The sequence below is a fragment of the Simochromis diagramma genome, unplaced genomic scaffold, assembly GCF_900408965.1.
Source record: "Simochromis diagramma unplaced genomic scaffold, fSimDia1.1 OVJJ01000618.1, whole genome shotgun sequence".
Taxonomy (NCBI): Eukaryota; Metazoa; Chordata; class Actinopteri; order Cichliformes; family Cichlidae; genus Simochromis; species Simochromis diagramma.
In genome coordinates this window covers 2,292,156-2,320,097 of record NW_024387423.1, presented here as the reverse complement: position 1 = coordinate 2,320,097, position 27,942 = coordinate 2,292,156, and the positions used below count along the sequence as shown (strand labels likewise).

General features: G+C 45.1%; 1 protein-coding gene and 1 long non-coding RNA gene across 27 annotated transcripts in view; one reads left to right on the top strand and one right to left on the bottom strand.

Annotated features, from left to right (window-relative positions):
- LOC120722100 (NACHT, LRR and PYD domains-containing protein 12-like) overlaps window positions 1–27,942 on the bottom strand; it is a 67,185-nt gene that overhangs the window by 940 nt on the left and 38,303 nt on the right. For 15 of the 26 annotated variants that reach the window (XM_040012894.1, XM_040012913.1, XM_040012893.1 and 12 more), the window contains 3 exons: window positions 27,619–27,792; window positions 26,406–26,579; window positions 3,880–4,056 (listed from right to left, as the gene is read on the bottom strand). In XM_040012894.1, the coding sequence (XP_039868828.1) occupies window positions 3,880–4,056; window positions 26,406–26,579; window positions 27,619–27,792 (525 nt within the window). Of the gene's footprint in view, window positions 1–980; window positions 1,456–3,348; window positions 3,736–3,879; window positions 4,057–26,172; window positions 26,290–26,405; window positions 26,580–27,133; window positions 27,503–27,618; window positions 27,793–27,942 lie in introns of those variants that run through there. The other 11 variants (XM_040012907.1, XM_040012916.1, XM_040012918.1 and 8 more) reach the window with 9 other exon arrangements.
- LOC120722104 lies at window positions 899–27,627 on the top strand. Its single transcript, XR_005693350.1, has 3 exons — window positions 899–991; window positions 21,870–21,875; window positions 27,589–27,627. It is a non-coding gene; the product is annotated as an uncharacterized LOC120722104 (long non-coding RNA).

Below are 27,942 nucleotides of genomic sequence, written 5' to 3'. Positions count from 1 at the left end.
AAGGAATGAAGTCCATGGTGGGGATGCAGAACAAGGAGCAAAGATGAATGTGATGCTGAATCAGCAGAAGACTTGGATTCCAGCTTTGATATCATTGATTTCAATGAAGAGCTTTGTGATTGTAGCAAAGGGCTGGTAGCTCTGAGAGTCCCACTGATGAGGTGTTTGTGTGGAAATCTCTTAGTGGGACCAAAGAGAGAAAAAGCCCTGGTCCTGATGCTGTGGGAGGGAAATAATTGAAGTGTGCTGTGAGGAACTGACTGGGAGATTTTCACACATTTTCCAGTCCTCCTTGGAACAACAGGAAGTTCCCAGCATATGGAAACAAAGGTTAAGTGTCCTATGGCACTCAGTGACGATGGTGCTGTGGCCCCACCACCTCCACCTCTTTGTAAAGGAACTAACTGTAATCTGAAGCTTCAAATGGAACTAAAATTTCATCCACTAGGTGGCAGTGTCTGATGATAAAGTGTTAGTGTAGCTGGCCTGTAGTAAGAAACAGGAAAATGCAGGATTTGGGCTGAAATGGGGAAAAGTGGTTAGCACTAGTGCCTTAAAGCAAGAAGGTTGTATGTTGGTCAGCTGGGCCTTTCTGTGGAGGTTGGATGTTTTCCCACAGTCCAATGAAATGCTGCTTAGGTTCATTGGTGCTTCTAAATTGGCTGTAGGTGTGGATGTGAGAGAGTGCTTCTCTGTCTCTCTCTGTTGGCCCTGTGATGGACTGCTCACCTGTGCAGGTGGACCACACCTCTTGCCCTATGACAGCTAGGGCACAGGCTCCAGCCCTGTGAGCCTAAACAGTTAGCAAAAATGATTCGTAGATGGCCTGAAATTCCCCAGTTAGCAGTTTGGTAGATAGCTATGAGATGCTAATCGCATCCAGCAGCTGTATTCTACCTGTAAGCTGATCCCTGCTGAGCCAAAGCACTTTTTCATATACAAATTACAACCTTTAATAAAAACCTATTGGTCAGCATCTTATTAGCCTGCTGTTAGCTTCATTCCACAGAAAACTGAGAGAAACTAGCAGAGCTGATATAGAATAAAGAGAAATGTGCTGATTTAAAGCCTTTGAAGTGCTTCAGATGATCTCTGGCTACTTCTGTCCACTCATTCATTCATGTAAGCTTTCTAATGCAGCTTTGATCTTCACAGTCTGCTTTATGAAACTCATTCTAACCCTGAATGTCAAAGTGTTACTCCTTCTCTTTCCCATCATTCATGCTGGCAGTGGAGGAGATTTGGATGTTGGACTGTGTTTTGGATGATGTGTGTATGTTTGTGTTGGACTGCTGTCTGTGAAGCAAACGCACATTTTGCATTGGATTTCAGTGTCAGACAGACTTTAAGGTGGAATGAAGAGTTTGAGCGTTTCACAGTGAATTATCCAGTGGAGGATTTTTCTTCTTCTTTGATGGTTTGAAATGTGAACATTGTTCTGCTACAGTCAATGGACTAAACCAGAGAAGAAGAAAACAGACTTTACCATGAAGATCCTCAGTGTGGATCAGTATAATATCAGCCTGATGTCTGCAGTTTAGTGTCAGCACAACTTTCACATCATATTCATCTCAGCACAACTAAAACATGCTGACTGACCTCAGAGTTTCAAGTTTACACCCTGGACTCTTCAGGAAACCACACAGATGCTTCACTCCTGAATCCTGCAGTTTATTGTTGTTACTCAGGTCCAGCTCTCTCAGATGGGAGGGGTTGGACTTCAGTGCTGCTGCCAGATAATCACAGCTGATCTCTGAAAAACCACAGTCCTCCAATCTGTATAAAGAATGAAAGATGTAAGTTTATTAGACAAAGTGTGAGCTTGAAATCATTTAGTGTTTCATCATCTGTTCAGAGCTGAAGAAGGTTCAGAATGTAGAAGTTTAGAAAATGGAAACTCCAAACAGCTGAAGCCAACAGGAAGCAGCTTCAAACAAACACAACAAGAGAAAAAACTCTGAATGTTTCACATTAAAGTCGTACATTTCTCATAAAAACAGGAAAAGGACTTGAAAAAGTCGTGTTTTTCCTTCCAGGAACCACATGGCTTCACTTTTAAAGGTGAAGTGTGAAAGAAATGGACATATTTGAAGTCAGACACCTTTTTCCAGTCACATTATTAAAGCAGACAAACTACAAGCTCATTTTCATTCCAACAAGTCATCTTCTGACCTGGACTAACAACACTGGTCTCTATGTGCAGCTGGCTGTGAGACCAGTGCTCAGGGAGCGTCTACAAAGTGCAACACTGAAAGAACATCACACACTCATTTGCTTCCAGCACTTTCACACAAACATCTACTGTCATTATTGTCACCAAACTCTGTGGATCCTTTATTGCAAATTCAAATGGGATCAAATGGTCAGACAAAAGAGGGATATGAGGAAATATGATGAAATGTTGTGTATTAGCAGCAAGTTATTGAATCATTTTCCTCAGAAACCAAACAAAATGATTGACAAACATGTTTTTACAAACTCAGTGTTGGACTTGGATAAGCAGGATAAGCTGATGTTTAAAGGCATTTGAGTCACGCTGTATGACAGTCCAGTTACTACTCAATATTTATGGATGATGTTTTTTCAGTGTTGCACTTTGTAGACGCTCCCTGAGCCTCACAGCCAGCTGCACATGGACCGGCTGACATTACCAAGCATTAGAAGCGGGTGTAAAAAATTAATGTTCCCATTTAAATGGTTTTAATTTGAATAAAACGATGTTGATTCATTCAATCCTGAATCGATGTTTAATATAAATGTATTTTGCCAGAATCTCAGGTTAAAGCTCACAAACTATTTCAACAAGCAGCAAACAGCTAAAACAGTAAATGAGAGCAGCTAAACACAGAAAGATGAAAACACAGAGCGTGGATCGTTCACTCGACGGCACGTACACGTACACGCCGTCGGGGCTGAAAGTGGACAGCTCACAGATCCTGAAGCTGCAGGTTTCATCTGTCTCCAACCAAAACTGAGTGAACCAGCAGCAAAAGAAGATCCAAACTCTGCTTCACGTTGCTCATGAATTCTCTCTGACTTTGGCTGTTCCTGCCTGCACAGCTCTCTCTCTCTCTCAGTGTACTCCAAGAACAGCTTCAAACATCTGTTTCTGCATCATTCACTGTTTATTAGCCACCAGTCTGCTGTTGTGTTCAGTGCTGTCGGCCTCTGACAGGAAAGCCTCATTTCTGCTGTTCCATGGAAACTTTTTAAAATGATGACAGATTACAAACTCTCAGCTGTGTCTGTAATCAAACCTCTGTAACTTTGCTTCACTTCAGCAGCATCAGGTCATGTTCACATGTTGATTCATGGTTTGCTTTGGTTTTTGATCGACTGCAGAATATTTTGAAGGTTATCTGCTATAAAAAGCCAGAAGAGGAAAATCTGCTTCATGTGTTTCTGTTTGATCCTCAGTGACTTTGACACAAAGGCCTCTGCTGTGATGATCACACCTCTGATCAAGTCTCACAGTGTCACAACTGATAAATGATCAGAGTTAGAATATTTCTGACTGTCTGCTGTGTGCCGTGACCTTTGACCTGCTAAAGACAGTCAGCTGTGGATTATTCATTGTTGTGTCTGATACTTAGAACTGTGAGGAAGAAGCTACACAGTTAATCAGGGTCCCCTCTCTCTGAATCAGGAAAGGTGGGCAGGCCGCGTGTGGGCCGCGGGCCATACGTTCAGTATCACTGTTTGAGATGTGAACATTGTTCTGCTACAGTCAATGGACTAAACCAGAGAAGAAGAAAACCGACTTTACCATGAAGATCCTCAGTGTGGATCAGTATAATATCAGCCTGATGTCTGCAGTTTAGTGTCAGCACAACTTTCACATCATATTCATCTCAGCACAACTAAAACATGCTGACTGACCTCAGAGTTTCAAGTTTACACCCTGGACTCTCCAGAAAACCACACAGATGCTTCACCCCTGGATCCTGCAGCTTATTGTTGTTACTCAGGTCCAGCTCTCTCAGATGGGAGGGGTTGGACTTCAGTGCTGCTGCCAGATAATTACAGCTGATCGTTGACAAACCACAGTCCTTCAATCTGTAAATAGAATGAAAGATGCAAGTTTATTAGACAAAGTGTGAGCTTGAAATCATTTAGTGTTTCATCATCTGTTCAGAGCTGAAGAAGGTTCAGAATGTAGAAGTTTAGAAAATGGAAACTCCAAACAGCTGAAGCCAACAGGAAGCAGCTTCAAACAAACACGATAAGAGAAAAAACTGAATGTTTCACATTAAAGTCGTATATTTTTCATAAAAACAGGAAAAAGACTTGAAAAAGTCGTGTTTTTCCTTCCAGGAACCAGAAGGCCTCACTTTTAAAGGTGAAGTGTGAAAGAAATGGACATATTGAAATTAATGATATCAAAGCTTGAATCAAATGAGTCCAAGTCTTCTGCTGATTCAGCATCACATTTATCTTTGGTCCTTGTTCTGCATCCCCACCATAAGTATAAAGAGGCAAAACTCCCATTTTCCAAAATCCTCTTTAAGCTTCGACAATAAAGGAAGATCGTTTTATACAAGTCTTTGTGGTTTTGTGTCACCCAGATGCCCGAGTACTTAAACTTGTTACAGCTGGGTTTAATAGGTGCTAAAATACACAAAACTCCCCAGTTGTCGTACAGATGTACGCCTGATAGGGCGAAGGACACTGTCTCAGCTGAACTATGGACACGCACACACATACACTTACACTGATAAGCACTCACTCATCCCCCCTCCCTTTCCAACGTCTTCGATGCTTGTTGCCCCCTGGGAACACGAGGCGGATCCGGGCCCGCGCTGGAGATGGCGCCGTTGCATGATGGCTGCTGTGTTGCCTGGGATTACTCCTCATCCCCTACCCAACCCTGTGGCTTGTCATGTCTTTCACAATGTTGTGCTGTGGACATTCGTGTGCTTTTTTGTTTCCTGTTCTCGTGCTGTCCTACCATGGAAGCACAGCATGAGTGGAGGTTTCTTTTTTTCCCTCTTGTACCTTCCCCGTTGTTGTGTACATTTCAGTGTTTTTCTGTAACGCTACCGATCTCCGACTTGTAACCCCATGTGATGTCTGTGTTATGTGTGTAAGGTCGGGGGGGGGGGGGGTCCCATTTCACTGCAGGGCAACCTGCTTGTGACAAATAAAGCTTTGATTGATTGATTAATTGAGATAGACTTTGCCTCGCTCTTCCCAAAATTGACTTTATATATCCAGAAATTGTCCCAAATTCCTTAGGTATGCATTAAGGTGACCTTGAGGCTCTTAAAGGTGCCTATAAATAAAATGTATTATTATTATTGTTGTAAGTCTATCCAAAGGTTTGTGGAGGCTATTCGATGGGTTGGAAATAAAAATCATGTCGTCGGCATAAAGAGAGACTTCATGTTCGATACCCCCTCGATGTTATCCCTCAACACCAACACATTGTCTCAGAGCAACAGCTAGCGGTTCAATGGCAAAAAGGAGACAGAGGGCATCCCTGTCCTGGGGGACAGATTATTGTTAGTCTGGACGGCTGCTAGAGGGGAGCAATATAATAATAAGCCCGTCTGGTCCTGTGAAATAATGGAGGACAAATACTTGTGTAAGCGATGGGCCAACACTTGAGCCAGGATCTTGGTGTCTGTGTTGAACAAAGATATTAAACGACATGAACGACAATCTAAATGGTCTTTTTCCTGTTTTACAATTAAACACATCACTGCTTGATGCAATATTGGAGGCAACGACTGTGAGAGGAAGGATTCTTCAAAAGTTGATTTTAACAGTGAATTCAGTTGGTCAGAAAACTTTATGAAGAAATCAGATGGATACCCGTCGGGGCAGCAGATTTTCCAGACTGCATGCTCCGTATGGCCGTTTCAATTTCAGAATTAGATTGAGTTCATAAGCATAGCTGTGCAACTTTGAAATCAGATACTCAGCCTGTTTTGTGAGATTGTATTCAGTTTTTCATTGTAACCACTGTGTATATAATACAGGCTCAGGAGAGTGGCTGTACACAGCATGTAGTTTAGTAATTTCATCAGCTAACTGAGAGAGGCGCTCGGTCACTATTTTATTCTATTTTGAACAAAATGAAATTATTTGGCCTCTCAGACCTTTTGTAACTGACAAACTCTTCATCTGCTAACAACACTGAGTTGAATCTCCATGGCTGATAGTTGGAGCAGGCATCAGGAATACACATTGAAAAAACGAGGAGAAATCACCAGTCTTATAATCACATTCTGTAACTAAAGGGAGACGTTTTTCTATACAAATATGTTTTATGGACATTAGAAAAAAAAAAAAAAAAAAGAGTATTGACGTGAAGCAGGATTATGAAAACTCCATACATCAGCTAATCCATAATTATCAAGAAAGCTCTGAATGACACATGGTGACTTTGGACTAAGTGTACTTTTGTGTGAACTGTGGTCCATAGCAGATAATGAGCAGTTTAGGTCTCCCTCAAAGATGATATTGTGTGATGACATATTGGGGAGCCGTGTAAAGACTTTAGTGAAAAATCTGTGATCGTCCCAATTAGAGGCGTAGATATTTGCTAAGATCAAAGGAAAACCATAAACTATATTTTCTGCACTATAATTCGCACTTAAAATCCTGTAATTTTCTCAAAAATCGACAGTGCGCCTCATGGATGAATTCTGGTTGTGCTTACTGACCTCGAACCGATTTTATGTGCTACACGGCACTCAGAAACATTTCAAAAAATGTTTTGGTACGACTTTGCTAAGCTACGAGGCTGCACCGCTTGATGGATTGTTGGAGCATTACAGCTACAGAGGAGCCTCGCGGAGTGGTACGTACTCTGCTTTAAAGTAATATTATTGTATTGAGTGTGTATAAGGACCATAAATGACACCTGTAAGAGACACGGTTACAAAGAGGATTTCAAACTCCAGGCTGTCAGTCATGCAGTAGAACCTGGGAACAGAGCAGCTGCTTGTTATTATGCTCAGCGTCTGTTAGTTTAGATTTTGACTGCACAATTGTGAGCTTTTTGTTATGCACAAAAACAACATTGTTTTTGTGCATAACATCCATCCAGAAGTGTCAAAGCACTTCTGGATGGATGCAAACTGCATTTCGTTGCCCTGTACCTGTGCATGTGCAATGACAATAAAGTTGAATTCTATTCTATTCTATTTTATTTATGGAGCATAATTATTTAATAAATGCTGATAATTTTTTTCTGAGTAATTGTTTCATGTACATCTATGCTGTATGTTAATAAATGTGCCTGTGTGAGATTTGGGACACAGCTTTGACTAAGAACTCTCTTTTTGTTCTTACTTTCTGGCTTTAAAAATATCGATATATATATCGTATATTGCCATCCAGCTAAAGAATATCGAGATATGAATTTTGGGTCATATCGCCCAGTCCTAATATTGCAATAGGTTGTCCGTTAAACTCAAACGGGGCTTGGGCCCTGGCACGGCATAGAATTTCCACACAATCCTGGTAGTAGTGACGCTCGGCTATGACGGCGTGCGCATTACCAGCTGGCTTTCTCGGGATAGGGCTCCTGTGTGAGCGGTCAACAATAACGTCTTTACCCATACCCAGCACTTCATGTAGTAGCACAGATATGGCCGTGGAGGAGCTCGAGTCCAGACCCTCTGGGATCCCTATGATGTGGATGTTAGCTCTCCGCTTCCTGCCTTCAATCACATTTATCCTTCAGGTCAGACAGCTCCTCCTTCATACTCTCTACTGTGGACTGCAGGGTGGTCACCTCATCGCTCCACATTGACAGCCCATCCTCAGCTTCTTTCGCTGTAATCTTTACTCCATCAACTTCAACGTGCATCGCCGCCATGCTGTTAGCGATCTCATTTCTCAGTCCTTGCACGTCAGCCCTTATATTGTCAAAATCTTCTTTCAATGCATTTCTGAGTTCTTCTTTTAACACTGTACTAATGTCCTCTTTAATGGATTGAAGAAGCTCCAATTTTAGAGCAGTAGTATCCACATCACGTCTGTTGAGTCTGCTCTACAGCGTCCGTAGAGCTGGACGCTGCCCTTGGGCAGTCCTCGATACTCTCGCTTGAGATTGCACCGGGCCTAGTCACCACTCCTCCTGTGTGCTTGCATTTTCTTAGGTTGGATGCCATTTCTTCTCAAATAAAGTTATAATATAAAGTATAAGACTGTTAACTTCAGCTGTAGCACAAATGAAGACTTTGTAGGTTGAGAAAAACTCTCTGCTTGTATATGATCACCAAACACTGCTGGCTTTAAGATCTTCTCATTTAAAACTTGTTTATTGCAATCGTGGATATCAGGGAAGCTTCTCTGCACCGTTCCTGTCAGGAGTTCCAGCTTGTCTCCGTTGTGCTTCAGCGCCACCTCAACTGACAGGGTGTCGCAGACGCCGTGGGAAATGCAGTGGCTTATTGGTGAGAATGAAGGCTACCTGAACATGACTTGGAAAAACACCTCAGCCTAACCTGACTGGATTCGATCGCATCAACTACTGGCACTCTCTGGATATGGCTTACGCCTGTCTGACACCTGTTGTTGGGTGTACTACAATAAACCCGCCCAGCGTCCTCCCCGTCTATGCTCAGGTGGAGTAAACCCTCAGAACCTACGGCCGATAGGTCGGGCACCCACATCGGCCGATGAGCCACCGATACCACTAAGAATCAGCCTTGTTAATACTTGGTTGCTAGCAAACAAAACTTTTCTTCTTAAGGACTTCTTCACTAATCAGGAACTGGCTCTAATGCTTGGAAACCTGGCAGAGAGCCAGTGAGTCCAGCTGTTTTACTGAACTTTTACCTTCTGACTGTGAGATGACAGGACATGGTGGTGGAGTGGAGGCTGTTTTTAGGAAGAAGCTCGCATGCAAACAACTCTTTTTTTTTTTTTTTTTTTTTTGCCTGTCCCGTTTGGGTCTTTTGCCATCATCAATTATTGTCTAAAGGCGAAGAAAGATGCCCAATGGATTTACTTTAACAAATGGACCATCCCAGCCTTGCCGTATTGGTCTATTTGATTAACCTTTGCTTTTATTGTTTATTTTATTTTCATTTGCTGAACACGGGACAGATTTGACTGGGGAAAAGAAAGGGGAGAAAGAAAGAGGGAGAGAAAAACAGCAGGGAAGAGGGACGGGGATAAAGGGCAAAAAACAAAAACCAACAAATCAAACAGACAAAAAATACATATATCAATCACCTGGATCACCTGTTGAGAAAGAAAAAAAAAAAAACAAGCAGAAGAAAAAAAAAGAGCAATATAATAAACAACATCACGATGATCTATGGGAATATAACAGTAAATACTAAATATTAAACATTATTGTGCAGCACGTAAGATCGACAGCGCACAGTGTGCTTTGAGGTAGGAGCCAAAAAGGGTGTAGTTTGTGTGTGTGAGCACCCGTCTGTACACCTGTGAGCATGAACGCGCTTATATTTAAAAGGTTCCTTCATGTAATGATCTGCTAGAGGGTGTAGGGAGCCACAGCCCCGTCCACCAGGGCATGAAGCAGGTATGGAGGACATCAAGACTCCAGACATCCAGAGGCCCTCAGAACACAAGAGACCAAGGAAGACCAACAGAGGGGCAGCCGCGTCACTATCCCAGAAAGAGCTGAGGAGAGTCCCAGATGAGGGGTCACTCAGCAGCCGTGGAGCAGAAGCCAGGGGGGTTGCAGTGATGTGCCCGTGAGCTCCGCCGGCAGCCAGCTGTGCCAGAGTGACCGAGCCCCAAGCCGAGAGGCCGAGGGCACCCCACCCCTGAAGGGGCCCGAGCGAGCCCCAGGCTCCAGGCCCCGACAAGCAGCCACCAAGGAGTGAGCCGGTGGGTACCTGGACGCCCATCCCCGGACACAAAGAACCACCAATGCACCGATGTCTGAGGGCGTCTGCCACTGGCAGGGGGAGTGGTGTGGGGAGATAGGCCTTCATACCTTGGAGGGCCTGAGATGTCCCCAGAGAGGTGGCGTCTGATACCCGACCTGACATATGGACACAGACAAACAGGCACACACAGATACATCCATTCCAACCCTCATGCTCTCATATCACGCAAACAACTCTTAACTGACTCGTATTCAAGTTTTGAACTTGTGATGTTTGTTGTTTGGGGCGTCCCGGCCGACACTCGGTGCAGCTGTATACAGACCTCCAAAACATCACAAGGATTTTATTCAAGACTTTTTAGCTGCTATCGTGCCAAACTGTGATCAAACTTAATTGTCAGAGATTTTAATATTCACGTGCTGTCCCTCCAATCCTCTGGCCAGAGATTTTTTAAGTTTGATCGACTCCTTCAGTTGTGCTCAGTTTGTGTTGGGCCCAACCCAGAAACAGGCTCATACGTTGGATCTCGTGCTGTCTTTAGGGTTACCGGTCCTAAACATGGAAACATGTGATGCTGTTTTTTCAGTGTTGCATTTGATATATTTTTATCTCACTGCCATTTTACTCCTCTTATTCCAGCACCCCATTGTCGTCTATTTAACCCATCTGCAACAGAACTATTTTCTATTGCTTTTAAGAAGTTTAAGATCTCCCCTCGGCGATGGTACCGAGCAGATGACATCTAATTTTTATGATAAATGCCAAACTGTTCTTGATGAGGTTGCTCCTTTTAAAACTATGAAACCACAATCGGACCCGTGGATAAACGAGGCCGCTCGTTCAGCCAGACGAGAGAGCAGGAAGGCTGAACGTAAGTGGGAAAAAGATGCAGGTGTGTTTCTGATGCTGAGAGACCGTCTGTACAGGTATCAGGACACTGTCAACGCAGAGAAGTCAAAAGCTGTTTCTAATATTATTGAGAAATGCTCCAACAATCCTCAGCTTCTTTGTTCAATTATTTCTCCAGCTTCTCATATTAATAGTTCCTCAGAAACTTGTGAAAGGTTCCTGCAGTTTTTATCAATAAGATAAAACAGCTTCGATCTATGATCGGCCTGCCTTCACATGACCTTTCTAAAATATTCACCTGCTCAGCTGTTTTTGATCAGTTTGAGCCTGTGTGGTTTGACCAGGTGGAGGAACGATGTGATGGTATAAAGACATCATCTTGTCCAAATGATGTTGTTCCAACACGTATTTAAAAAAAGATTTTAAAGGTTGTTGGTTCCGACATCTTAGCGATTTTTAACAGCAGTTTTAGTTCAGGTGTTGTACAGCCTGTTTTAAACATGCTGTTGTACAGCCTGTACTAAAAAACCTGATCTGGATCCTCTGTCCGCTCAAACTTCAGGCCTATTTCAAAGCTTCCCTTCCTGTCGAAGATTTTGTAAAAGATTATATTTGTTCAGCTGCAATCTGTTGTAAAGGTTTCAGTCTGATTTTGAAGCTCTTCACAGCACTGAAACTGCACTTTGAAAAGTTCTTAATGATCTTTCATCAGCCACTGATCAGGAGACTCAGCTCTGATTTTGGATCTGACCGCTGCCTTTGACACTGTTGATCACAGCATCTTGATGTCACCATTGGAGCATGGCGACATCAAGGGCGCTCTATTAGACTGGTTCAGGCCTTTTATTGAATCTCATTATTACATTTAGGGCTCATATTTGACGGCAGTTTGACCGTTGAAAAACAGCTGAGCTCAGTTGTACAGCAGTCTTTCTTCAAAACTGAGGCTTTTGTCTAAAGTGAGATAATTTATATCTTTTAAAAACCTTGAACGGGCGATCCACGTTTTCATGACATCCCAGCTGGATTATTGTAATGAATAGTTATGTCTATAACTTCTGTTCCCTGAAGGAGAGGAACGAGGTACAACACATAAGTATGGAATATCACGCCCTCGCGTGTCCTGGCTGAAGAAACCTTTATTCACGCCTTTAAGGCAGATGACGTGTGATGACACGCGCACAGCCCCGCCTGCACATATAGCCGCTGTCATCACAGTCATCCCTCAGTTCGATAGCCGCTCTTCACCGAGCCAAACTGCTCAGTGGGGCCACCTTGTGTTGTACCTCGTTCCTCTCCTTCAGGGAACAGAAGTTATAGACATAACTATTCATTCCCTTTCAGTCGATTCACTCGGTACAACACATAAGTATGGGACATATATACACGCCCCGCAGAGCAGCCACCGAACCGGAATCGGACCACCACATCCTTAGTGAGTGGTAGACCCAGCAGAAAGGAAAGCATGAGCCACCAAAGGGGCTGTAATGTCCAACCGATAGAACCGCACAAAAGTGTGCGGTGATGCCCAAATAGCTGCTGCACAAATATCAGCTAAAGGCACCCCTTTTAAAAGAGCCCATGAGGTTGCCAACCCCCTGATGGAATGAGCTCTCACCCCGTGGGGCAAAGCAAGACCTCTGGTTCCATATGCCAGTGAGATAGCTTCTATAATCCAATGGGACAGCCTCTGCTTGGACAGAGCTCTATCTCTATTTGGATTAGCGAAGCAGACAAACAGCTGGTCACATAAACGCACATTCTGAGTGCGCTCAATGTAGGTGGGTAGGACATGCACTGGACAAAGAGAATGCATCCTCCTCTGCTCCTCAGATGCGAAAGGAGGGGAGCAAAAGCTCAGCAAGTCAAACTCCATTGAGCTATAAGATGCAGGCATGATCTTGGGAAAATGGGCAGCATTTGGATGCAATACGACCTTGTGGCCATCAGGAGAGAATTGTGTGCAGGAGGGATGCACAGACAGTGCATGAAGGTCACCCACTCGCTTTGCCGAAGCCAAAGCAAGAAGTAATGCAGTCTTATATGAAAGAAATTTCATATCCACAGACTCAATGGGTTCAAACGGGGGGCTACAAAAGGCCTCCAGCACCAAAGACAAGTCCCAAGCAGGGACACTGAACTTAAGTACGGGCCTCAGCCGGCAAACTCCTTTCAGAAAACGTATGGCGAGGGGATGTGCACCTGGTGTCACCCTGTCAAAGCCAATATGACAAGCAGAAATAGCTGCTAAATAAACCTTAATTGTCGAAAATTAAAGGCCCTTATCCAGCAGCTCCTGCAGGAATGTCAAAACATCCAACAGCACTGAAATGGGAGAGTGTGGCGGTGCTGGCACCATTGCTCGAAGGCTCGCCATTTGTAAGCGTACAAGCCTCTAGTAGATGAGGCCCTAGTGCTCTGAATTGTTGCTATCACACTAGGTGGCAAACCCTTAGCAATCAAGTTTAACCTCTCAGCAGGTAAGCATGAAGGCGCCACAGATCTGGGAGTGGATGAAACACTTTTCCTCACGCCTGAGAGAGGAGATCCCTGCGGAGAGGGAGCTGCCAAGGACTCGCTGCTAGCAGGCTGATTATCTCTGCATACCACGACCTTGTGGGCCACCAAGGGGCCACTAGAATCAGAGAGAGGGAATGTGACGCACTCTCTCTAGAACTGGAGATATCATTTCCACTGGGGGAAATGCATACAGGAGCACGTCTGGCCATTGGTGTGCTAGCGCGTCCAAGCCCAAGGGTGCATCGTGGTCGATTATGGAGAAGAACAGGGGGCAGTGAGTATTTACCCTGGAAGCAAAAAGGTCTATTTGCGCCTTGCCAAATAGGTCCCAAATCTGAGCCACTATTAAAGGGTGTAACCTCCATTCTCTCACCAGAGGACCCCCCCTGGAGAGAAGGTCCGGCCCCAGATTCAGACGGAAATACTTTAGAGCCAAGAACACTGCTGACAGCTCTAAGTGGTTGATGTGCAGCTGGCGCTGGGCTGCGGACCAGATCCCTCTCACTGATGCACACTCGCACAGCACTCCCCACCCTCTTAGGGAAGCATCTGTGGACACCACCTTGCGAAACAACACCCTCCCAATCCGAGAGCCCTGATGCAGCAGCATAGGGCTCCCTCCAAGGACGGAGAACTAGTATGGAAGACGCAGTTACCGGCAGCCTCCTCCGGAGGTGAAGCGATGCACACAAACGGTGAGAGAGAGTCCAGCGTTGAAACACTCTAATTTTTAACAGTCCAAGTGGCACTACGCGATCATAGATGCCATCATGCCCAACAAGCTTAATATCGTCTGGAAACACAGTCTGCGTCCCAGCTGAAACTGAGCGAGGCAGCGATGAAACGCGGCCACTCTGTGGTCCGACAAACGTGCGCGGCTGGAAAGCGAGCATATTTCCAAACCGAGAAAAGTAATCTGGTGACTCGGGATTAGCGAGCTCTTTTGAAAGTTCACAGAGAGCCCCAGTGTCTGAATGTGTGACAGAACCAGCGACAGCTGTGTCTCCGCCTGCTCTCTGGAGCAAGCTACGAGAGCCCAGTCGTCTAGGTAGACTAAGATGCGGATGCACCTCTCTGAGGGGCGCTAGCGCTGCCTTGGCACATTTCGTAAAGGTGCGAGGAGCGAGCGACAGCCCGAACAGCAGCACTAGGTATTCGTAGGCTACGCCGTCGAATGCAAACCTCAGAAACTGCCTGTGTTTCGGGTGTATAACCACATGAAAATAAGCATCTGTTAGATCGATTGTTGCAAACCAATCTCCCGGGCCGACTGCATTAAAGAGCTGTCTGAGTGTTAGCATTTTACGTTCGTAGATACGTGTTCAAGACTTGCAGGTCGAGGATGGGACGAAGCCCTCCCCCTTTTTTTCGGAACAACAAAATAATGCCTGTACCAACCTTTGTCTGTCTCCGAAGCGGGGACCACTCGTATTGCTCTTTTCTGCAATAGCACCTTTATTTCCTCTCTGTGTATCATGGCCGCCTCGGTGTTGACAGTCGTGTTTACGACTCTTTGGAAACGAGGCGGCTTGACCCGGAACTGCAACCGGTAACCCATGGCAACAGTTCGCAGCACCCACAGAGAGGGTGCGGAAGCACGCCACTGAGGGAAGTGAGCAGCCAGCCGGCTGACCTGCAGCACTGTCGGCGGGGCGTTGTCGCCCCGCAGTGTGTCTGCAGGGGAATGCATCACCTGCCTGACCTGGCTCATTCTGCCTGCAGGCTGAGCATTTGTGATTGTTTGAGAATAAACAACACTCTTTCTTGATTGTAACATGGAAACATGTACATTCATACATTTTGTTGGAGGCACCTACAGTGGGGCAAAAAAGTATTTAGTCAGCCACCGATTGTGCAAGTTCCCCCACCTAAAATGATGACAGAGGTCAGTAATTTGCACCAGAGGTACACTTCAACTGTGAGAGACAGAATGTGAAAAAAAAATCCATGAATCCACATGGTAGGATTTGTAAAGAATTTATTCGTAAATCAGGGTGGAAAATAAGTATTTGGTCAATAACAAAAATACAACTCAATACTTTGTAACATAACCTTTGTTGGCAATAACAGAGGTCAAACGTTTACTATAGGTCTGTACCAGGTTTGCACACACAGTAGCTGGTATTTTGGCCCATTCCTCCATGCAGATCTTCTCGAGAGCAGTGATGTTTTGGGGCTGTCGCCGAGCAACACGGACTTTCAACTCCCGCCACAGATTTTCTATGGGGTTGAGGTCTGGAGACTGGCTAGGCCACTCCAGGACTTTCAAATGCTTCTTACGGAGCCACTCCTTTGTTGCCCGGGCGGTGTGTTTTGGATCATTGTCATGTTGGAAGACCCAGCCTCGTTTCATCTTCAAAGTTCTCACTGATGGAAGGAGGTTTTGGCTCAAAATCTCACGATACATGGCCCCATTCATTCTGTCCTTAACACGGATCAGTCGTCCTGTCCCCTTGGCAGAAAAACAGCCCCATAGCATGATGTTTCCACCCCCATGCTTCACAGTAGGTATGGTGTTCTTGGGATGCAACTCAGTATTCTTCTTCCTCCAAACACGACGAGTTGAGTTTATACCAAAAAGTTCTACTTTGGTTTCATCTGACCACATGACATTCTCCCAATCCTCTGCTGTATCATCCATGTGCTCTCTGGCAAACTTCAGACGGGCCTGGACATGCACTGGCTTCAGCAGCGGAACACGTCTGGCACTGCGGGATTTGATTCCCTGCCGTTGTAGTGTGTTACTGATGGTGACCTTTGTTACTTTGGTCCCAGCTCTCTGCAGGTCATTCACCAGGTCCCCCCGTGTGGTTCTGGGATCTTTGCTCACCGTTCTCATGATCATTTTGACCCCACGGGATGAGATCTTGCGTGGAGCCCCAGATCGAGGGAGATTATCAGTGGTCTTGTATGTCTTCCATTTTCTGATGATTGCTCCCACAGTTGATTTTTTCACACCAAGCTGCTTGCCTATTGTAGATTCACTCTTCCCAGTCTGGAGTCTGACTGTTTGAGGCTGTGGACAGGTGTCTTTTATACAGATGATGAGTTCAAACAGGTGCCATTCATACAGGTAACGAGTGGGGGACAGAAAAGCTTCTTACAGAAGACGTTACAGGTCTGTGAGAGCCAGAGATTTTCCTTGTTTGAGGTGACCAAATACTTATTTTCCACCCTAATTTACGAATAAATTCTTTACAAATCCTACCATGTGAATTCATGGATTTTTTTTCCACATTCTGTCTCTCACAGTTGAAGTGTACCTCTGGTGCAAATTACTGACCTCTGTCATCATTTTAAGTGGGGGAACTTGCACAATCGGTGGCTGACTAAATACTTTTTTGCCCCACTGTATTCTGGGGCACAACAATGAAAAACAGCGGGAACACTCGATGTGGTCACCTGAACATTTAACACACCTGAACAGGGAGTTACCTGAGGCATTTTGTGTGCAGGGTTTTGTGCTTGGGAGACAGTGTTAGGAAAGTGCAGCGCCTTCTGGGGCTGACAACCTGAACAGAACTTAAGCGGCACCTCTTGGGCGGCAACAGAGGGGTGAAAGCAGTGTCTCCCTGCTGCTGGACCCCTTCTCCACTCGAAACCACAGCTAGGAGGGCTGAGGCTTCTTCTTCCTGGGCGTCGGGTCCCACCGGGGGCCTGAGGGTGGGCCTTTGCTCCAGGCCGACTGGCGTGGAGCTCGGGCTGGAGGATGTGCTCTCGCTGGCGGCACACCCACTTCAGCAGTGGGCGCCAGTCTCTTGCCAGACGGCAGAGGAGCGGCGGGCCTGTGAGAGCTAGCTGCGGGCTTGGGCTGACATCTGGGGATGATGTCGCGCAGAGCTTCCGTCTGCTTCTTCCTCAGATCAAATCTAGCCTGAATGGCTTCAAGTGAATGTCCGAATAACCCAGCCGCAGACACTGGTGTGTCCAGATAAACAGCTCTGTCCCTATCCGGGACGTCAGAGAGGGTCAGCCATAGGTGCCTCTGCGCCACTACTGTCGAAGCCAATCCTTCTGCCCAGGGAGAGCGCTGCACAGCGAGACGCACGGAGGATGTGATCTGTGGCGACTCTGACCTCGTTAAGAAGAGGTGCCAGCGGGCTGTCATCAGGAACCAGCGATCCGAGCTCCGCCAGGCACATTGCCTGGTACGTCTAGAGCATGGTGACGGAGCTCATGGCGCGAGCAGTGTCGGCCTGAGCCCGATAAATCTTCTCCAGCTGCGAAGCAGAGAATCTGCAGTGCTTGGACGGCAGAGTTGCGGGGCCGCCGACACCATGGTTATGGGACGGGGCCAGATAAGCAGCCACAGACGGCTCTATAAGGGGTGGGTTAGCTAAGCCAGCCCCCTCGGCGCCGTCCAATTCCATGTACTGTCCATAGCCGGGCACAGTGACGCGGGTAGACAGAGGTTTGTCCCATGATGCTGTTAGCTCGCAGAGAAAGTCTGGTAACATGGGAAGGAAGTTTTTGGCCGTTGCGGGCTCCGGTGGGAGGAAAAACCCCACAAACCGCGACGGCTTCTGAGCTGGCGGAGGAGAGGGCCAGTCCACCTGCAGCTTCTCAGCAGCACGGCGAAACGGGGAGAAAAGAGAGGTGTCATCGTGGCGGACCGGCCCAGCAGCGGCGGCACATTGGGCCGACAATGGGCTCTCCTGCTCATCCTCCAACAAACCATGGATGTCCAGGCCGATGTCCAGCACGTCATCGTCTTCCTGGGGAGCGCTGGCGGGCTTCAACCCAGGCTGAAGCCCGTCAACGCTCCTGCATGGTTCCGGCTCGTCATCGGCTAACCCGTCAACATATTCCATGTGGTCAGCCCAGCTAATTGCGGGGACATCGACCGGACAATCCTCGTCTTCGGACTCGGACGAAACCGGGGCTCCAGACTCGGAAAGGAAAGGGTCATGCCGTGCGACAGCCGAGCGTCCCAGCACTTTTTCCACAAACGTCACCCGTCTTTCCAGGGTCGAGGCAAAACGCACAGACTTCGGGCTCCGTCAACGCTCTCCTAGCGTGGACGATCCCCAGGCAGACAGGGCAGGCATCGTGCTGGTCGCTGTCGTGCAAAGAGAAACCGCATCCCTGAGGACAGGGGCGAACAGAAGATTTCTGCTTTGCTCGCTTCGGTTTGGAGTCCATTCCAAAACGCAAAGCGAAACGCTGCACAGGAAAAACTTGAAATTAGCGCTCCGCGGGCAGCCTACACACCAACAACGCGGTGGAGGCTAACACCAACAGGGGCAGTTAAGCTAAGTTCAAGTCGGCAGACAACGGAGCTAACTAGCAGCAGCTAGCTAGCCCAACTCAGCAGAGGTGTTCTCAGCGAGGTGAAGAGCGGCTATCGAACTGAGGGATGACTGTGATGACAGTGGCTACATGTGCAGGCAGGGCCGTGCGCGTGTCATCACACGTCATCTGCCTTAAAGGTGTGAATAAAGGTTTCTTCAGCCAGGACGCGCGAGGGCGTGATATCACATACTTATGTGTTGTACCGAGTGAATCGACTGAAAGGGAACTCCTTATATGTTTGAGTTAGTGGGACCTGCCTGGCAAGACTGCAGCTAGTCCAGAAAGCTGCAGCTCGTCTTCTGACACGAGCACAAAGACATTTTTCGTCCCAACAACCATATATACGCTGGTCCCTCGCTGTAACACAGTTCACCTTTGGCGTCCTCGCTGTTTCGCTGATCTTTTTTGTACAATTTTGCATGCTTTTGTTTTTTACAGCGCGTTGTGTTCTGCGTCCTGATTGGCTGACAATGGTCTACAGCCAATCTCGTGCCGTGTCTCCTGTACAGTACAGAATGTGTTCAAATTTACAGCAGTGTGACTCTGCAGTGCTGCACTGTATGTTTGTACATTTTGTCCCCAACAAACAACAATGATGACGAGATGTTTTGCAGCTGTGGTAGCAGCCAAAGGCAGAGCAAGATGCTAACCATCATAGTTTCAACAAGGAGGCAAAATGGTTGTAACTGTCCACAACAAGAACATCGTGCTGGACACCAACATTATCTGCATAAAAACTCAAAAGCTTTATGAAACTTTACCTGACAGCGAGAAGCCCAGGCCATGGACGAGTGCTCCTCAGACAGAACCAAGCTCGTTTAATGCCAGCAAAGGCTGATTTGACACATTTCAGAAACACTTTGCTTTCATTCTTTAATAATGAACTTATTTTTCTATGAAGGTTTGAACTTTGTTTAAAAAAAGAGAGAAAAGTGTGAAAATGTTCATGCCTGTCTGAGAAAAGTGTATAAAGTGTGCAGTGAGGGTTTAACTGCCTTAAAATTTCTATAATAATTGTAAAACATAAAGCTGCTACTTCATTCTGAGACTTATTTTTAGAACGTAACTCGATAAACGAGCGACCGCAGTAATGTATTGTCAGGGCTCTGTGTGCGGGCAGGCGGAGAGGAGGATCCAAGCGCAGGACTCGAACACAGAATTGTAAATCAAAACCTCAGCTTTATTGCTGACATGAAAACCAAACGTGAAGTGACGTGAATACAGAAACCAAAAAACACACAGGCATAATCTGAGGGTACGACGCGACACTGGGTTGAGGACAACACAGGGCTAATATACACAGGGTGGTAATCAGGGAATGGGTAACAGAAGGGAGACAAAGCTGGGGGAGATCAGGGCTAACGAGACGGGGGAGCTAAGCTGCACACACTAACATAAGACAAAGACTTTCACAATAAGACAGGAAACAAGAAACCACTAAACAAAGATGCAGACACGACACAGAGACAGACTAGACACTGAACAGAAACTGCAATACACATGAAAACCCAAAACCTAAGAACTGACACCTCACCAAGAATAACTGAAACAGATCTATAATAATAATAATAATAATAATAATAATAATAATAATAATAATCAACAAAGCACCAGAACATCAGAAAATAATCCATAATGCAAAAATAGACCAAAATATAAGAAACTCAAAATGCTGGATCAACACTGACCCAGAACCGTGACATGTATTGTGTTTATTTTGAAAACTCTCAACAGGATCTTCAGATTTACTTTGAAAGGTTTATCTGGAAAACACACAAACACATAACCAGGAAACAAAGAGTGTGACATGAAACGATAGACGTTTTCATATGGTCATCATATATACATCGTTCTATCGAACAGCCCCAGCTCCTGCTGTCAGTCTCTGTAAATCTGCTCTTAAAACACATTTGTATTCACTGGCTTTTAATACAGTATGAGAGTTATTTACATCTGGCTCTGTATTTAGATTATGTAATTATCTTATATTTTATATATTTGTAATTTATATTTTATTGTGATTTTATTTGTACTGCGATTTTACTGGAAAGCACTTTGGTGTACTTCGGTCTTAAAAATGTGCTATATAAATAAATTTTGATTGATTGATTGATTGATTATTTGATATTTGATGTGTGCTATTAATGTTATGAGTTATTTTAATAGTTATTTTGGATTCTTGTACAGCACTGTGGTCAATGCTGCTGTTGTAATTAATGTGCTATAAACACATAAACAATCTGCAGTTAAACATCCAAAACTAAAACAGTGTCACCTATTGTAGCCAACCTTTACATGGAGGAAGTGGAAAGGAAGGCTCTTGGCTCTTTCAAAGGAAGAGTACCCAGCCACTGGTACAGATATGTAGACGACACCTGGGTCAAAATCAAGACACAAGAAGTGGAATCCTTCACTGCGCACATTAACGCTGTGGATAAAAACATCAAGTTCACCAGGGAAGACACAAAGGACAACTGTTTGCCTTTCCTGGACTGCGCTGTGCACATCGAAGAGAATGGCAACCTCAACATCAAAGTTTACCGGAAGCTAGGGCTGCTCGATTATGGCAAAAATGATAATCACGATTACTTTCACTGAAATTGAGATCTCGATTATTTGACGATATTTATTTAACCCTTTAAGACCTACCATAGAACCAAGTCCGTCAGAGCTTATATTATTTTATTTTTTTTACATGCTGTAGTGCCATTTTTGGGAGCATTTCAAGTTGCTATACATCAATACAACTGTTATAGCCCATATTTTAATAATATGTATGCATTAAGTCCATAGTAATTACATTAATTACAAAAAAGTGCAATAAACTACAAAAAAATTGAAAATCATTTTTGTTTGTTTTTTTTACATATATTTCTACTTGGGGAAATTTAAGAGGTTTATCCCTCAAAACTTTAAATACAAAAAAGTTGCAAAAAATAGTTTCCCAACACAGGAAATTTATTTTGAGTGTCTTCATAGTTTTATTTTGGAGATACAGCAATTTTTATATACTGCAGGAAAAACAAAAAACAATCCTATGATGTAAATTTGCAAAGAAAACAGCATGTGCATCAAAATAAACTATTTCCAGCAGTGCAATTCGAGTTCTAAGCATCCCAGAAACTATTCAGAAAAGTATAGAGTCAAACATGACTTATAAAAACACCAGTATGGGCTTTTAAGGCCTACAAGTAAAAAAAACTACATTTTCCGCGAAAATGACGTCACTTCCGGTTTCGGACAGGAAATGGCGGGCATGCGGTAGTTCGCGTTGACGTCTTTTTCATTGTGGGAAGTGTTACGAACAGCTGATCGGATCGGCAAAGCGTGTTTCTGGAATATTATGTTTTTGTTCCTGCAAGCGCTTTTTATGCAATTTTTGCAAAGCTTTATGTGGAAGGAAACCATGACCGAGGACAAGCTGATGGCATAAGATGCAGGTACAACTCCTCCGGTTTCATATGCAAAACAAATTATTGCGCTAGCTTACGCGGTTCCGGTTCTAAAGGGATTTAAAGGGTTAACAATAATGTATTGAATAATGACTTTAAAAAAATAATATAAAATAGTATGCAAATACTGATAACAGTGCAAATGTTTGCAATATAAAAAATAAATGAAAAATGTAAACATCTATGTTTCGTGCATTTTTCGGAGCAGCGCGAGAGTAAAGCACGAGGGAGGGGCTAATAATCGGCTCAGTCATTTTTAATGTTCGTTGAAAGCCCAGATCGAAATCGTGATTAAAATTCGATTAATTGAGCAGCCCTACCGGAAGCCCACACACACGGACCAGTACCCCCTGTTTGACTCCCATCACCCTCTGGAACACAAACTTGGAATAATTAGGACCCTACACCACCGGGCAGAACATGTTCCCTCTAAGCCTGAAGGAAAAAAGAAGGAACACACACATGTAAAGGAAGCACTCAAAACGTGCGGCTATCCTAAATGGGCATTCTTAAAGTTAGCAAAGAGGCACAGAAAAGAAGATCAGACACCAGCAAGGGAGGATAAGAAGGACAGACGCAACAACATTGTCATCCCCTATGTAGCCGGTGTATCAGAAAAAACTCAGGAGGGTTTTCTCCAAGTATGACATCCCGGTGCATTTCAGACCCAGCAAAACGCTCAGACAAAAACTGGTTCACCCGAAAGACAAAACGCCAAAACACAAACTTAACAATGTGGTGCATGCTGTACAGTGCAGCGAGGAATGCCCAGACCTCTACATTGGAGAGACTAGACAGCCACTTCACAAGCGCATGGCACAACACAGAAGAGCCACCTCCACAGGACAAGACTCAGCTGTCCATCTGCATCTTAAGGATAAAGGACACTCTTTCGAGGATGCCAATGTTCACATTTTGGACAGAGAGGACAGATGGTTTGAAAGAGGAGTGAAAGAAGCCATCTATGTCCACTGTGAGCGACCATCTTTGAACAGAGGCGGGGGTTTACGACACCAACTCTCTGCCATCTATAATCCAGTTTTGAGATCCCTTCCCAGACGCCTTAACGCCCACTCACATCCTGGGCCATCTGATCTCCGGAATTCGCATGATAAGGTGGGGCCAGGTTTCACAATGAACTCACCCGAAACTCTGGCTGATTGGGACCCACACCCAGTTTCACACCTTGGCTCAGGCGATTAGAGGATCATCAGGGGGTCCTTTTGTCCCTCTGTGGGGGGATACTCCCACTAGGTTTATATCTGGGACTCTCCACCATTTGACCTTAGAACTGAAGAAGCTTCTCGGATGAGAGGTGAAACGTCTTCAAGTAACTCAACGAAGTCCAGACGCTTTTCTTTGCAAGCTCCTTTGACTACGATGACCTGGATGACTGAGAACCTTCACAGACATCCAAAACTAAAGATGTGATCGCTGCCTTTAGAAAATGTGCTGATGCACAAGATATCAGCTCCATTAAGGTGGAATGTGGCCGTGTTAGAAACATGTTGGAAGAAGTTTGAAGCTGAAACTGTCAAGCTGAGAGAACGCCAGCGTCTGTCACAGGAAACTTTCTTATTTCCACACTGATGAAAGCATCAAGCTTTGATTTCCTGCTGCTTTTATTGAGTCACACTGTGAAACTGAGCCACAGCTGAACCAGCATCCCTGTACAGCAGACACTTACAGCGCTTGGCTGCTTCCATTGAACCCTCTGCACAGAGCTTCAGTTTCCTCTTCTGGTCCCAAAGTGCAGAACAACAAAGTTTCAAACAGCTTCGTTCCAGCAGCATCAGCCACAGACATGCAGAGAGAATCCTTTGGTTGTGTTGTATGTTTGCATATCTGCTGTCTGTGTTGCTTTGTGAGGATGGATCATCTACTGCAGCTCCAGATAAACAAACTGGACCTGAACCTGGTAGCTTCACTTAGAAGACACTTGTGACGGGAACGTGTGAGAAGTTTTGTGCAAACAAGTGTGGATTTAGAGTGTGGGACGAGCTCTGCACAGTCTTTGTGGAGATCCACATTCTGAATACTGCCTGTGAGAAGCTGCAGACATTTCTCCTCCAAATCCACTGAGCAGCTGCTCGTGGTGGTATTAGCTTCATGTGTGCGTGTTAGCATGAAGCCTTGGTCACATTCTGCTGTGGACACGGTCACAGACAGCTGGACGCCTGATGGACGAGTCGTCCTTCCTGTTAAACTTCTTTGAGCATGAGAATAGCATGAGAAGCTCAGTGGACACTGTTCAGTGTTTTCACTTTCACTTCAGCTTCACCAACAACAGCACAAGCAGAGCAGCCCACTGCCCGCATGGCTGGGACAGCGCCCCCTGGTGACTGTAAACCACTACAACATGTAGACGGCCGTCTGCAGGCTGGATGTAGCACCACCGCAGAGACGTGCTGCAGCTCTGTTTAGTTACCCAGCTGACAGCAGGGGCTGTAGTTTACTGTTACCAACATGGAAAACTGAAGCTTCATCATCTGGAGCTACAGAGCTGGAGAACAAAGGAGACTGAATGGCCAGAATGATGTGGGAGGAAACATCAAGAGCCTGTTTGAAAGGAGACACATGTGGATGCTGTGCCAGTCTGTGGTCTGTCAGAAGTCAGCTGAGTCACACTGCAAGAAGCTGCAGAATCTAAGAGGAGGAGATTTGGAAGTGTTTGTGGGACAAACTGGACTCAAAGAAAGAAGATGTTTGTGAAGTCTTTGGTGGAGGTGAGCAGTGTGAAGCAGAACACATGCAGATGAATCAGGAGGTCAGCATCAGTGTCTCCTTGTGGTGGACGGTAAAAGAATCAGAGCCAATGCTCCCGTCCACCCTCGGCATGAAGCCGTGCTGTTTCTGAAGCAGGAGGACAAGTCCAGAGAAGACAGAGGAAGTAAAGATGAGGGTGGGACAGGACAGCAGGACTTCATTCAGACCTGCAGCTCCATCACATTGCTGTAGGTCCTCTTCATCTCACATGTACCTGCAGCCTGTCTTCAAGTCCAGGAGTCACCTCCACACAGTGTAGAAGCCTCCTGTGCAGACCATGGAGTCCAGCCTCTGTCAGGGAAGTCTGCACTAAAGCCTGGAAGACTTCAATCTGTCTCTGCTCCACCCGAGAAAGACCAGCACCGTACTTGTTGTGCATTCAAGGAGGGAACATCAGCACTGCATCGTGGGAACAACACTGCAGGAACAAAGACACAGCACAGCCGATGAAGGACGAGGACAAAGGAAAGGTGAGTGAGGAGACCCTGGTGGTGTGGACGGTCCTGCAGGGGCTCCAAAACTGAGGAACAGAGACGTCCATGTACCAGCTGAGGATGCTGCAGTGATCCAGGGAGCTCGGTCCAATCTGAGGCCGTGTGAACTACATGGACCACAGTTTCTTCACAGACTTCAGCCACGTGAACATCTGGAGATCCAACAGTGCACGAGCTGTGAGCCATCAGCTGTTTCTCTCATCAGCTGCTGTAATGAGAGCTGCTGGAATCATCTCGAGCAGCAGTAAATCACTGATGTTGTTTCTAACCAAAGATATGGGACTGAGCTCCGCTGAGCTCCTACTTTCAGCCAGATATAAACTGCTACAGTCTGCTGATTATTGCTTTGCCTCCATCACACGAGCTCTTTATCCTGTTCTTCACTCTCATTGGTTCTTTGTGTGCTTGTTTTTACAACAGTAGTCATTCTGACTGGTCAAAGAAGACAATCAGCTGTGACTAAATGTAGCTCCTACAGCAGTGATGGGAATAACTACTGAAGCTAATCCAGTATCAAAGCTCAGGAATCAGCAGCTCCCACCTCGTTTTCTTTCAACAACTATTTTTAGCTGCTGTGTTTTTGTGTTTCTGCAGACCTCAGACATCCTGCTGCTCTGGACAACCTTTTTCATTCTTTTTATCATTATTTGGCTCTTCTTTTATTATTATGTTATATGTATTAATATTTTAAACACTTATTCTTTGTATTTTGCTTTGCTCCTGTCAAACTGCTTTAATAAAATCTGCTGCAGTCTAAACTGTGGACGTTCCCTTTTTAAACCTTTGTGAAACAATAAAGGTTTAAATCTGAGTATTCATCTATGTTAGTGTTTAATGGGTCTAATAGGTTGCTTTGGCCTTTCCCAGTAATATCTTCCCTTGGAGTCTGTGGTCCAGGCTTCTAAAACCATCCCAGGTTAACAAGAACTACAATCTAGAGGAGAGCTGCCATAACAGGTGTGACTGATGAGATCTGACCTGCAAGGTTACTCAGGTTTGTTTGTATCAGGACAAGCAGGGAAGACACCTGGACGTTAAGGTAGTTCGAGCTGGGCGAGTGTCCTCACCCACATCGGCTTCACAACTCTGCATCATCTACTGAGTAAGATCAGAGATTAGAAGGTCTACAAAGAGCTGAACCAGACTTCCTGTATAAAGGTTTTAGTTCCACAGATCGACAGTATCAGCACAACTAAAACATGGAGACTGACCTCAGAGTTTCAATTCGATGTTGTGGTTTCCACAGAAGACCACACAGCTGCTTCACTCCTGAATCCTGCAGCTTGTTGGTACTCAGGTCCACCTTTCTGGGATACGAACGGTTGAGCTTCAGCACTGCTGCCAGATATTCACAGCTGATCTCTGACAAATCACAGCTCACCAATCTGTATAAAGAATGAAAGATGTAAGTTTATTAGACAAAGTGCTTGAAATCATTCAGTGTTTCATCATCTGTTCAGAGCTGAAGAAGGTTCAGAATGTAGAAGTTTAGAAAATGGAAACTCCAAACAGCTGAAGCCAACAGGAAGCAGCTTCAAACAAACACAACAAGAGAAAAAACTGAATGTTTCACATTAAAGTCGTACATTTCTCATAAAAACAGGACAACGACTTGAAAAAGTCGTGTTTTTCCTTCCAGGAACCACATGGCTTCACTTTTAAAGGTGAAGTGTGAAAGAAATGGACAAATTTGAAGTCAGACACCTTTTTCCAGTCACATTATTAAAGCAGACAAACTACAAGCTCATTTTCATTCCAACAAGTCATCTTCTGACCTGGACTAACAACACTGGTCTCTATGTGCAGCTGGCTGTGAGACCAGTGCTCAGGGAGCGTCTACAAAGTGCAACACTGAAAGAACATCACACACTCATTTGCTTCCAGCACTTTCACACAAACATCTACTGTCATTATTGTCACCAAACTTTGTGGATCCTTCATTGCAAATTCAAATGGGATCAAATGGTCAGACAAAAGAGGGTTATGAGGAAATATGATGAAATGTTGTGTATTAGCAGCAAGTTATTGAATCATTTTCCTCAGAAACCAAACAAAATGATTGACAAACATGTTTTTACAAACTCAGTGTTGGACTTGGATCAGCAGGATAAGCTGATGTTTAAAGGCATTTGAGTCTCGCTGTATGACAGTCCAGTTACTACTCAATATTTATGGATGATGTTTTTTCAGTGTTGCATTTCGTAGACACTCCCTGAGCCTCACAGCCAGCTGCACATGGACCGGCTGTCAAGGTAGTTAGAGCTGGGCGAGTGTCCTCACCCACATCGGCTTCACAACTCTGCATCATCTACTGAGTAAGATCAGAGATTAGAAGGTCTACAAAGAGCTGAACCAGACTTCCTGTATAAAGGTTTTAGTTCCACAGATCGACAGTGTCAGCAAAACTAAAACGTGGAGACTGACCTCAGAGTTTCAATTCGATGTTGTGGTTTCCCCAGAAGAACACACAGCTGCTTCACTCCTGAATCATGCAGCTTGTTGGAGCTCAGGTCCACCTTTCTGGGATACGAAGGGTTGATCTTCAGCACTGCTTCCAGATAATCACAGCTGATCTCTGACAAATCACAGCTCACCAATCTGTATAAAGAATGAAAGATGTAACTTTATTAGACAAAGTGCTTGAAATCATTCAGTGTTTCATCATCTGTTCAGAGCTGAAGAAGGTTCAGAATGTAGAAGTTTAGAAAATGGAAACTCCAAACAGCTGAAGCCAACAGGAAGCAGCTT